The sequence below is a fragment of the Sinocyclocheilus anshuiensis genome, unplaced genomic scaffold (assembly GCF_001515605.1).
Source record: "Sinocyclocheilus anshuiensis isolate Anshui unplaced genomic scaffold, SAMN03320099.WGS_v1.1 scaffold635, whole genome shotgun sequence".
Lineage (NCBI taxonomy): Eukaryota > Metazoa > Chordata > Actinopteri > Cypriniformes > Cyprinidae > Sinocyclocheilus > Sinocyclocheilus anshuiensis.
In genome coordinates this window covers 432842-445427 of record NW_015551039.1, presented here as the reverse complement: position 1 = coordinate 445427, position 12586 = coordinate 432842, and the positions used below count along the sequence as shown (strand labels likewise).

The window sequence follows — 12586 nt, the reverse complement described above, 5'->3', positions numbered from 1 at the left end:
AGGAACAGTTAGAAAAGTTTTTTTTTTTTTTTTAATTAATTTTTTTTTTTTTTACATGTACCATCTGTTGCTTTGAAAGATTTCCAGTCAAGGTTCTTTTCAGATCCAACAGCAGGACAGGTTATACTTTTTCAGTAATAGAATGGAAAATACTAGAATTGCATTCCTCATTCAGAACAGTTCTTCTCAACCAGGGGGATTCAGCAGGTCTTAATTAGCATGCTAAACACACACACACACACACACACACAAATAAAGATGTAAAACAGATATTACAAAAGTACCAGAAGTACATTTCAGCCTAGACAAGAGGACCTTCAAACATTGTCCTGGACAAAGGGAGTCAAAAAGGCTGAGTATCACTTTAAAAGATACTATTATGCATGATCATAGTATAATTTAAAGGGAACATAAAAAGGTAGTAATAAAAGTGTACTCTTTTAAAGGGATAGTTCACCCAGAAATGGAAATTCTGTTATAATTTATTCGCCCTCAAGTTGTTCCAAACCTGTATGAGTTTTTTTCTTCTGTTCGACACAAAAGAAAATATTTTGAACAATGTTGTTAACCAAATAGTTGCTGGTAGCCATTGACTTCCATAGTATGGAAAAAAATAAAAAATCATTGAAGTCAATGGCTACCGTCAACTGTTTTTCAAACTTCCAACATTCCTTAAAATATCTTCCTTCTTTTGTGAATGACATTGTATTCAGGGTGTATCCCTTTGAGTGTCTTTTTTTCACTGTTATATTATCTGCAAATACTGGTTTGTACACTACAAGTGCACAACACATGCACACTCAATACAATTAAGCACACTTATTTTTCACTAGGGAAGACTCTTCACTTACCTCAACATTTACACTCATAAAATGGTGCGAAACTGATCTTCACCCCGACCATCCTTGTTTATTTGTACAGCTTGTCTTTCTCACTCAGCACTGTAACAGTATTGGCAATGCGTTTATAACTGTATTCTTACTATTACGTTTAGTCTAAGTCGTTTCTAGGGCATATGCTTAAGAAACTCTCAGTTAGATTATATGTGCACTTTTTTAAAGTCACTTTGGTAAGGACGTTTCTGTCGAGAACATAACTGCAGATGTTAGAGACAAATACTGTCACAACTCACCAGTGCATTTGAGAGCTGATTAGGCAATAGGATATAAGCTTTCCCCTACTGCCCTATTTCAGGTTTGTCTTTCTGTCGACTAGATAAAATGTTATCTGTCAAACAGTCTGCTCCCTGTTCTTTGCCCTATCATCTATGATATGATGTCATTTGTGCATGTTAGATCCGTGATGAGGAGCAAGGTTATGACCTGGATCTGTTCTGTATACCAAAACATTATGCGGCTGACCTGGAGCGGGTGTATATTCCACATGGACTCATCATGGACAGGTACGAGCCACTTCTTGGCTTTTCTTAGCCAAGAAGGCTTGCCTAATGAACACTCAAATTTCAAATAACATGCAACCTGAAGACTGTTGACATTGCGTATTGGCTGACTAGTTTCTCCTGACTCCTACAGAACTGAACGTCTGGCCAGAGATATCATGAAGGACATGGGCGAGCATCATATTGTGGCTCTGTGTGTGCTCAAAGGGGGCTACAAGTTTTTTGCTGACCTCTTAGATTACATCAAAGCCCTTAATCGCAACAGCGATCGTTCCATTCCCATGACAGTGGACTTCATCCGCCTCAAGAGTTACCAAGTACGCCTATTATTCATTCGTCCTATTTGATGAATGTTAATGTTAAATTCAGTCAGGCCTGTCTACTCCTTTCTGTTTATTGTCAATTTGTGTATTTAATTATTTTGACAACATAAATGAAAATTGCCACTTTGTGGTACAAACTTGTTTCAGAATTAAGTGTTGATGTTACGTCAGTAACTAGAACACTTTAATGTCTGGACTGACTCGTGTAAATGTCTGAATCTATGCATTCCCCTTCTTTAAATATTACAGAATGACCAATCTACAGGTGACATCAAAGTGATCGGCGGAGATGATCTGTCCACACTCACAGGAAAGGTAAGTATCTTTCTGTGAATAAAAACTATCCCCATTATTTCATAGTAGTCTTTATGATAATGTCATTCAGTAACTTTCTGTGACATGCTTTCAATTACCAGTAAAAATTGTACCTTGGTTTGTTAAAAAATAAAATAAAAAATTAAGTCCATCACTGTCAACACTTTGTCTCAAAATTAATTTCTGTGGTCAGATTAATTTTTTAATAATAAATATTATAATTATAATATTTTTATTCTGTGAAGATACATGAAATTGATCAAAAGTGACCGTAAGACATTACAAAAGATTGTATTTCAAATAAATGCTGTTCTTTTGAACTTTAATAATAAGAAATGTTTCTTGAGCACCAAATCAGCAAATTATAATTATTTCTGAAGAATCATGTGACACTGAAGTCTGGAGTAATGATGCTTTGTATCACTGGAATAAATTACATTTTAAAATATATTACAATAGAAAACAGTCACTACTGCATTTTGATCAAATAAATGCAGCCTTGGTGAACATAAGAGACTTCTTTCAAACAGATTACAAATTCAAATCGACACCAAACTTTTGAATGAAAGTGTATGATCAGTAATTAAAAAAAAAAAAGCATGTTTTAGGCATAGAGGAAAAAGGACAGCCAGTGGCTGAACAAATACTGTTGTGGCAGTCTCTTAAACATATCAAAATGTGTTAAAACTGTTTCTCTTTTTCTCTTGACATATTCTTTTTGACATCAAAAGAACGTCTTGATTGTTGAGGTATATGTACATTTATTTTTACTTTTATATTTAAAATAGTTCGTATTATCCAACAAATGTTAAATGTGTTTCTGTAACCTTTACTCTGTTTATTAGGACATCATTGATACTGGGAAGACAATGAAGACCCTGCTAGAACTTCTCAAGCAATATAATCCAAAAATGGTCAAAGTGGCCAGGTACAGATGAATATAATGAATAAAATGGAGGTAACCAGTGTGTCTCAAGAGTGTTTGTTTTGTAGGTATTGCATCAGCTTTTGTAAACTGTATGTAAATATTGCTAAGCTCTGTATAGTAACTCCCTTGTCTATTATTGAGCACTAGTGCAACAAATGCCAGAAACTTCTAACTGCTTTTGAGTTTATAAGTTGTACGGTCCCATATACTTCACATATTCCTAAACAAATTTTATTTTTTTTTGGCAGTTTGCTGGTGAAAAGAACACCAAGGAGTGTTGGCTACAGACCAGACTGTGAGTGGATTACTGAAAACGCTTTCCAGCCTTTTTTGGCATGAAATTCTGCGTATATGGCATTGATATAGTTAGAATTCAATTCACTTCTCACAAGTCATGTTTATAAATGGATGCATGCTGATGATTTCAAAAGGTTGCACAAACACCCTCAAAAGACTAAAGCGCATTGTTGTTGTGTTTTTAAGGGAATCAAGTCAATTATTTTGACCACTGAAATTCCTTCTATTGATCAGTCTAGGCCAGGGGTGCCCAAACTCGGTCCTGGAGGGCCGGTGTCCTGCAGAGTTTAGCTCCAACTTGCCTCAACACACCTGCTGGTAAATTTCTAGTATACCTATAAGAGCTTGATTAGCTGGTTCAGGTGTGTTTAATTGGGGTTGGAGCTAAACTCTGCAGGACACCGGCCCTCCAGGACCGAGTTTGGGCACCCCTGGTCTAGGCCATTACAGTGCAATGCTGTGTGTTGACCACAAGGTAGCAGACTAACACATGTGGTAACTGATCATTTCCATAGTTACCACAAAAAAAATTTCAGCTTTGATAATAATAAGAAATATTTCTTGAGCAGCAAATCAGTATATTAGAATGATTTCTGAAGGATCATGTGACACTAGAGTAATGGCTGCTGAAAATAAAAAAATTACTTTTTAAAAATATATTCAAATAGGAAAATAGAAAAAAATAGTTATTTTAAATTGTAATATTTCACAATATTACCGTTTTTACTGTATTTTAAGCCTTGATGAGCATAAGAGACTTCATTCAAAAATATGTTACCGACCAAGAAATTGCCTGTTCAAAATAACTTTTTAATTAACCCCCCTTTATCCTCTAGTCGTAGGATTTGAGGTTCCTGACAAATTTGTGGTTGGATATGCACTTGACTACAATGAGTACTTTAGGGATTTAAATGTAAGTAGCAACATTTAATCATTTAGAATGCCTTTATAATTTAAATACAAATAGTTGTCCATTATAAGACACACATGTTTGATTGTGCTGCAATTTCTGCTAACAGCTTCTCTCATTTTGACTTGCAGCATATCTGTGTCATCAGTGAAACCGGAAAGGAGAAGTACAAAGCATGAGAAGCCCTGGACTTCCCCCTCTAACTGTGTATAATTTGTTTTTAATGGATGTTTTTTTTATTATTATTATTTTATATCCATTTTGTATTTTTTCAGTTGCACAGCTCACCGCAGGTTAGCAGGTCCTTTGCTCAGGGTCTCTGGTGAGGTGTGTGCTGTCAATCAATGCACCTTACATTTACATTAGCTTATACCTCCACAGGCATCTCACACACATTAGTAACCACAAACACTTTGCAGTTCAGTCTCTGAGAACAGAGGTCTCAGGGTTAGACTGCTGCTCTTCGTTACAGTGGGTGTTTTTAACAACCATTTATGCAATGGCCAGATTCCCTTTGATTTATTATAACCTTTTTTTTTTCGTGCAAGACCTTATGAATAGGTGTTTATGATTTAAGACTAGATAGATTAAACAGAATATTGATTTTAGGTTGTCTTGCTTTGCTATTCAATAGTGAACATACAATATGTGAATTTGAGGAGAACATTCATGTTTCCCCAAAGACTATTTGCAACCATAATATGAACACTGTTATTATTGATTAAAATCATTGAGTATTGTGATATATGTTAAATGCTTTTACATGTGAATGTAGTTTAGCACCAGGGCAACCTGGTTTTCCAATCATTTCAAATTTATTGACATTTTATAGCCAAATATCACCCTGTTTTTCTTATTTATTTTTTTTTATTTGTATTTGTTTAATTTTCCTGTCAAGATATTTATTTGTGTCCACTTACTGTAGTTTTGGTTACTAATTATATTAATGAGATTGAAATCTTATGGTGCCTTATATGGTAATTTGTATGACCAGTTATGATACCATATAAATATGGTATGAAAATTAATGAAAAATGTTAGTGACCTCACCATTGTCCAACCGCCTGTCAATCGTAAATTTGATTAAATTATTCAAAGAATTTTAAGTGTTCTCCTAACTTTACTTCTCTTGTCAAAGTCATGACCAACATTGTTAAGCAGGTCACATTATCACGTAGTATGTTTTAGAAATAAATAGTATAAGAATAAACATACTATTGTTCTGCATACGTCTTGCACTTACAATAGAAATGACAACATGAAGAACCAGGTATGCATAATGAAATAAGATCACTTAGCTGACTGCTGCTTTTATTTGACAGTATTGTTTATCTACAGTACAGACAGGTGGTGTTTTCCATCACATAAATGCATGGGTATGGTCCGCTCTCGGCCAAGGATCTGGTGTGGCTCTTTGGGTTCTGTAAGCGCTGACAGGTCTTACTACAGCAGAACAACAATACTGGATAACACCACATTCACCTCCAGTATTTATGTGCTGCTATAGTACATTCCCTTTAGATCTGCAGGTCTCTTTTGCTGGGTTACTGAAATGTTGCTGGTGGAACAGACAGAAACACAACTCCTCTAGCAGCATTTCCATAATCAAAAACGCAAGACGAGCTGCTATTGTTGTTAAAGAGCAACTGACATGTTCAGTCTCCTTCTCTCAGTATGGCTTCAACTTGTTATTGCAAGTGTGATGACCATATTATTTTTTAAAAGGGTTAAACCTCCTATTATAATTCTTGGATTACATAAAACTAGTGTTAAGATATATTTTTAGAATTTAAAAAAATTACATAGCTATCACAACGCACCTGTCTATATAATTATGGAAATATATGTGTTATCGATAGTTCCACGCGTCATTAAGAGGACGAGCGCCCCCTGATGGGTTTGAGAGGAACAACCGGGTGGTAAGATAGGCCTCAAGCTTATATCAAATGTTCTCTTAACTATAAATAAATAAATAATAATAATAAAAAAACAGGATTCTTTGTATTAGGTAATTAAAAAGATCTATATAACATGATAAATATGAAAATACAACCTGCAAATGCATAAACACCAGATAAAAAAGTATTTTAGAGTTTCTGTTCATTTCGTATTAATAAAGATACATTTGCACTTAAATAATGGGAATTTATTATTTCAAACGCTGGTGTGTTGTTTGTACCCTAGGTGTTGGTTAGCAACTAATGAAGAACAAAAAATAAGCCCTTGCCAGGCAGACATGACCAGACTTATCCTCAATACCTGTCACGGTCTGGTGTACAGAAGGCTTTACTTGTTCTTTAAATAAATAAATATGTACATTAAAAATTTCAATAAAATAAAAATATAAGGAATTTATAGAAAACTTGACTGGCTACATTGAAAAAAGAAAACTAGCTGAACACACACTTACACGTTTGCTAAACTGAATCCTCAGCGTATTTACGGCAAGTCAAAGTAATAATATAACATGTGAAGATTATTATAGAAATAGTTTATTTAATATTTTGTACAGGCCATGCTGAGGTGGTAAGAAAAACTCCAGAGACGCACATTCAGCTGGATGCCTAGTTAACTGCTGCCTACTCAGCATTTTTACAACTCTATATAACAACAGAAATAGCCTCCGTTTCAAGTGTGCGGAATCAAAAATTAAAAAGTACAAATATATATTTCCAACCTAAATGTTAGTTGCCGGCTTCCTTCGAATACAGTGTGTATCAACTGACCGTGGGGTGTTTCCTCAGCTGCGACTATGCAGGTTCCCTAAATAGACAACTTCGTACTAATAATAAAAGAGGATGTTGGTTATGAAGATATATTGAGAAATGCGAGTTAAATACAAACGACCGATGATAAAAACGCGAACTTTTAATTGACACGCGTCAAAATGAAACAGCTTTCAGATTATGAGCATGCAGACCAAGTTACATTAAAGTGTGATACTTTTCTCCGCGCGGCACCGTTTTCAAACAAAGGCTCAAAAGTAGTGAAGGCGACTCAACGCTTGAGGCGCGTTAAACACCTCCGTCTCTCTCGGTAGGTCAGACGCTTCAGAAATTAATGAACAACACACAGCTTGACAGCGTGAGAACACGGAGGGGGGGGGAAATCCTGAAAAATAATTCCTCAAAAAATCCAAACTTACCTCGAAAATGGCGCCGAAATGTAAAAAAACGCACCAAATTTCGTTGTATGGTCTCCTGCAAAGCTTTGTGGGAGCGTGAGCTGTACAACATCCCCCGTAGAGTAACGGAGGAGGAGTGCAACTGCAGTGTCGTGGCACGTTTACTACTTAGACACACTGTATCCCCTCAGCATGTTGTCATGCCTTTTGAAGCAGCCAGCTTGCTCTCAACACAGAGTTTCTGAGTTGAATGGGGTATATTCTAATAAAAACCATATAATTCAACCTCATAATCGTCTCCATACACGTTTTGTTAGTAATACAAGCTTAATGCAACAACCATTGTTGTCTTCTTTCTGCTGATTTGTTTATTAAGCTCCCAACGTTCTGAATCTTTAAACATACAACTTTTCCTACATAGTATTTTTTGTTATTATTGTTTTAATAGAGGCGATTTTCATCTACTAAAATTAGCCGGAGCTACCATCACCTGACCTGTGTAATGACCTTGCAGTCGCCTGGCTCAAAATCTTGTGTCTCTCGTTAGAAGAGAAAAGAAACATTGTCTGCTGCCAGACAAGAAGCCTAGCAGTGAGCTGTAAAGAAACATGTGACTCTGGTGTTGCTCATTGCTGGTGTCTTCTGTGCAAAGCCATTTTATGCAAAATTAGGTTTTAGGGTGGATGTTTAATATACATTGGACATGTATAGATGGAGGTTAAGGTCTGAGACTTGTGGAAATGATAAGTAAAGCTTAATGGCCGTGTCCTTATGCTTAGCCTAAATAAAGAGACACCCCCCCCTTCTTATTTATAAATTATTTTTTTCATGACAACTCTGTTATCATTTCATCTGTACTATATTTATGGGTCAGATTATGTTTGACTTGAGCATTACATTTTAATTGCATTCGAAAAAGTATAAATAACCTTTTTGTTCTCCGAAGTTTCAAATCTGTGAGAAATCAGGTGTAAATCACTGTACAAAAGGAGATAAAAAATAATATTCTATCACATTATTTTGGTGGTAGATAAACAAAACACCAAGGCCAAAAGTGGATTATACTGGTGCAAGTATGGTCAGGGGTCAGTTTTCATGTCATTAGTTTTTAAATAAATCAAAAGCTATTTTATACATTTTAGTTATTCAGTAAACAGAATTTGTTTGACAAGTTGGAAGTAGTGAACAACTTTTATACAGTGTCATAAATGTTCTTATTACCCTAGAATTTTAAATGTCAAATATCCAAAATGTTACATATTGATAATGTTACCTGTGGTGTACGTATATCACAAGTTTTAAAGTATCTCTCAATTTTAAAAAGGTTTCGAGTTTGGTTTATTTCAAAGCAACAAAGAGAACGCGCATGCGTTGAACGGCATTGTGCATGAGACGAGCCTAGGAAAAGTTTACAGGAAATGTGATTCCATTGGCTATTTCCCCGAACGGTTGCCATTCAAAAAGGCACGCCGGCGGCTATCGAGTTTCTGATTGGTTCACGATGCTGTCAGTCAGTTTGGTAGGAACAGAAGGGGCGGGACTCTTAGCTGAGCCCTGGGTGCGCTGTGGCGTCCAGAAAATAGATAGACAGAATATGCTAACCTATGATTGACGCAACTAAGTTACAAACTCATCCAACTAGATACTGACACGCCAAACTGGCAAACAGAAGATGTCGAAGAGGAGCTGCGCGTTTGTCTAGTGATTTAACGTTACATGCGTTTGCCCAGCAACCCATCACGAACAGCAAGCTAGTTAGCAACATGATGATGGCCAGCTGAACATTGTTGTGCCTTCAGCTCTTGTAATTATTGCGCTCACGGTTTAATCTTCTCTTTTCCTGCTCTGAATTGGTGCCTTTCATGCCCTCCTTTCTACATGCACTCCTAGACTTGTAATTATCTGACCGGAGCTGCTCAGTTTTAGGTGCTTGTGCGCCATCAAGCTAAGCTAACAGCACAGGAGTGGGTGTGCATGGGCCAAACCCCTTTCACATATTAGCTCGAAGCTAACCAGTCGCTGGATCTACAAGTCTGGACCAGAAAGTGAAGAGTTTTCTAGAAAGATACGCGGTGCAGATCGATCAAGCGGAATGTTGGTTCGCAGAAACCCACGGATATTTTCCTTAGGCTGTGATCGAGACCTACATTGACCCTTAACAACGACAGAAGCCCCGGTCTTTCTATACAGGCTGCAAAATGAGCACATAGTAAACTGTGACATTGATCTGCTTTGTGCCTTTCAACGATGTAGCTTTGCAACCTGCGTGCTTTTTTTTGCGGCATACTTATAACGACAATAAAGAAGAACAATCAAGGAATCATGTCACAAGAGAAGATGGAGCTGGATCTGGACATCCCGTCGTCACTTGTTCAGAGCGATGGGCACTTGAGACGATCTAACAGCGAACCCATGATAAACGGCCTGAGGTGACGACTGATAGCATATTGTGTGATGTTTAGACCAGTAAATGTATTACGTTGGTATATTATTGGAAGTGTCTTTCAATCTGGTGAGCTGCCTACTTGATCATGCTGAAAGATCCAGCCTAAGCTGGTAGCTGACTGGTTTTTAATTGGTCCAAACTGGCCATACCAGTTTAAAGTGGTCAAGCTAGTTTCTGCAACCTGGTAGCTGGTTTACCATCTTGAACCAGCTGGAAACCACAGATTTTAGCTTAAAGATTATTGTGCTCACCCTGAGGCCATCCGAGATGTAGGTGAGTTTGTTGTTCCATCAGAACATATTTGGAGAAATGTAGCATTACATCGCTTGATCACCAATGGATCCTCTGCAGCGAATGGGTGCCGTGAGAATGAGTCCAAACAGCTGATAAAAACATCACAATAAGCCACACAACTCCAGTCCACCAGTGAATGTCTTGTGATGTGAAAACCTGCGTTTTTCTAATAAATCCATCATTTAAGATGTTTTTAACTTCAAACCATTTGTTTATGATGGTACTCATTCACTACAGAGGATTCATTGGTGAGCAATTGATGTAAATTTCTCCAAATCTGTTCAGATGCAGAAGCAAACTCATCTACTTCTTTGATGGCCAGAGGCTGAGTAAATTTTCATTTTGGTGTTAGCTATTTAGGATATAGGTTTGCAAACAGGGATGAAACATTAAATTTTGGGGCATCATGTTCCCAGCCTTGATGGTGAGTTCCTACACACGTTTGATATCTACAAATGCTGTATAGCTTACTAAGTGTTGAGACACCATGCATGACTTTTGTGGTTACTCTCTCACTCATGGAGAGTAGAGACATGAAGCCATGCTAGAATAACATGCTTCGAGTCATCAGGGCCACCAGTCTCTGAAGAACAGACTGTGTTGGTAGTATAAAACTCACACATTAGGATTGCAATGGTTTAACAGCCAATATTCACTCTAAATGCATGTTTTAAATCTTATTGTGACTAATTCGTACAGGTTTACATTTTTAAACCATGTTTTGACCTCATTTTGTTTAATTAAAGCGTCATAACTAGACCTTCCGGTGACACGCCAGACTTCTCTCTGGTGATGCATGCAGGACTTCTCCAATAATTTTTTTCATTTAAACCCACATCTCAGAATCCAATCAACACCTCTTGGATTGAACCAAATCCCCACCCTACATTTTTTTCCGCAATCTGTTACACCCGGATATACGTCGCAATACAGAAGAAAGGATCTGTTGCTACTTATTCAGTTTTATCATGACTTTAAAGTTTAAATGAATAGTTTTTAGTACACGCTGATGTTGAAAAGGTCTTTTCTTTCTCCAGTGATGCTTCACAGGTGTTCCAGAGAGAGGTTCTCCGCAGCAGAAGAAACAGTACTACTGTTGTTCGACCCAGTGTGGTATGTAAAGAGTTGCAGAATGCAATGTTAATGTGCGAATTGGCTTTTTTTTTTTTTTTTTATGCATTTTGTTTATTGAATGTTCATGCTTTTTAGGTTCCATCTTCGCCAGTACGTGTTCCTAGCACAAGACTGCAGAGGATCAAACAGGTACAAAGTGTGCTTCAGTTTACCTTGAAATATGTCATTTCTTAGTCTGTGATCTTCATAGCATGTCAGACTACTCCTATAAAGGTGCTTATGGGAGTGCGTGCTTAAAAGTACATGCTAAAATTACATTTTGGAGTTCTCGCAAACCACCTGTCTTTCAGATTGACTAGTTGGTAGTACTGCACTCCAACATGGCATATGTACAAAAAGTGACTTGGTGTTGGTGATATTTGCTCATATGGGCATTCTTTGTGTTTGTTTATTTGTAGGAAGAGGGTGTTGATGTGATGAACCGTGAAACTGCTCATGAACGGTAAGAGCTCACATCTGCTGAACCCCCAGGATATTGGTTTCTCATTTATCAGTTGCTGACAGCAGGTTTTGTCTGTTTCCAGTGTTCATAACAATAATTGACATGTACTGTGCACACTGAAATGAGGTCTTCTATTAGACTGCTTGACTCTAGTCATTGGTTGAAGGGAATAATGTCAGTGTTTAGTGACACATATATAAATTTTTTCCCGTCTGTATTTATTTTCCCCCCATAATGTCAATTGATCTAGAGAGGTGCAGGCAGCCATGCAGATGAGCCAGTCTTGGGAGGAGAGTCTCAGTCTGGTAAGAGCCTGGTTTGTTACCATTCAAAAGTTTAAGGTCAGTAAGATTTTTGTTTTTAAAAGAAGTCTGCAAGCCCAAGGCTGTATTTATTTGATCAAAAATGAAGTAAAAACTGAAATTGATTTATTAGTTTAAAATAACCTTTTTTATTTGAATGCATTTTAAAATGTAAGTTTTTCCTGTGATCAAAGCTGAATTGTCAACATCATTACTCCAGTCTTCAGTGTCACATGATCCTTCAGAAATCATTCTAATATGCTGATATGCTGCTCTAGAAACATTTATCAATGTTAAATGTTTTTTTCCAGAATACTTTTGCATTCTTTTCAAGAATCTTTTGTAATATTATCAATGTCTTTACTATCACTTTTGATCAAATGCATGTGTCCTTGCTGAATAAAAGTATTTAACTTAATGACCAAAACTTTTAAACTGTGTATAATATTATTATTATTATTGCAAAATGTATAATTAATTTTTTTAAAGGAACACTCCACTATTTTTGAAGTTAAACAGTTGAGTTTTACCATTTTCGAATCCATTCAGTCGATCTCCGGGTCTGGCGGTAGCACTTTTAGCTTAGCTTAGCATAGATCATTGAATCTGATTAGACCGTTATCATTTCTTGCTCAAAAATGACCAAAGAGTTTCTATATTTTTCCTATTTAA

General features: G+C 36.7%; 2 protein-coding genes across 6 annotated transcripts in view; both read left to right on the top strand.

The window, feature by feature from the left end:
• Nucleotides 1–5221, top strand: part of LOC107661384 (hypoxanthine-guanine phosphoribosyltransferase-like) — an 8092-nt gene extending 2871 nt beyond the window's left edge. The window contains exons 2-9 of the mRNA XM_016450934.1: nt 1296–1402; nt 1533–1716; nt 1972–2037; nt 2769–2786; nt 2883–2965; nt 3214–3260; nt 4099–4175; nt 4304–5221. Coding sequence (XP_016306420.1) covers nt 1296–1402; nt 1533–1716; nt 1972–2037; nt 2769–2786; nt 2883–2965; nt 3214–3260; nt 4099–4175; nt 4304–4351 — 630 coding nt within the window. The 3' untranslated portion in view covers nt 4352–5221. The remainder of the gene's footprint in view (nt 1–1295; nt 1403–1532; nt 1717–1971; nt 2038–2768; nt 2787–2882; nt 2966–3213; nt 3261–4098; nt 4176–4303) is intronic.
• Nucleotides 5222–8799: 3578 nt separating this feature from the next.
• LOC107661383 (protein FAM122A-like) overlaps nt 8800–12586 on the top strand; it is a 10174-nt gene continuing 6387 nt past the window's right edge. For all 5 annotated transcript variants that reach the window (XM_016450933.1, XM_016450931.1, XM_016450930.1 and 2 more), the window contains exons 1-5: nt 8800–9725; nt 11074–11149; nt 11246–11299; nt 11569–11612; nt 11863–11917. In XM_016450933.1, coding sequence (XP_016306419.1) covers nt 9619–9725; nt 11074–11149; nt 11246–11299; nt 11569–11612; nt 11863–11917 — 336 coding nt within the window. In that variant the 5' untranslated portion in view covers nt 8800–9618. The remainder of the gene's footprint in view (nt 9726–11073; nt 11150–11245; nt 11300–11568; nt 11613–11862; nt 11918–12586) is intronic.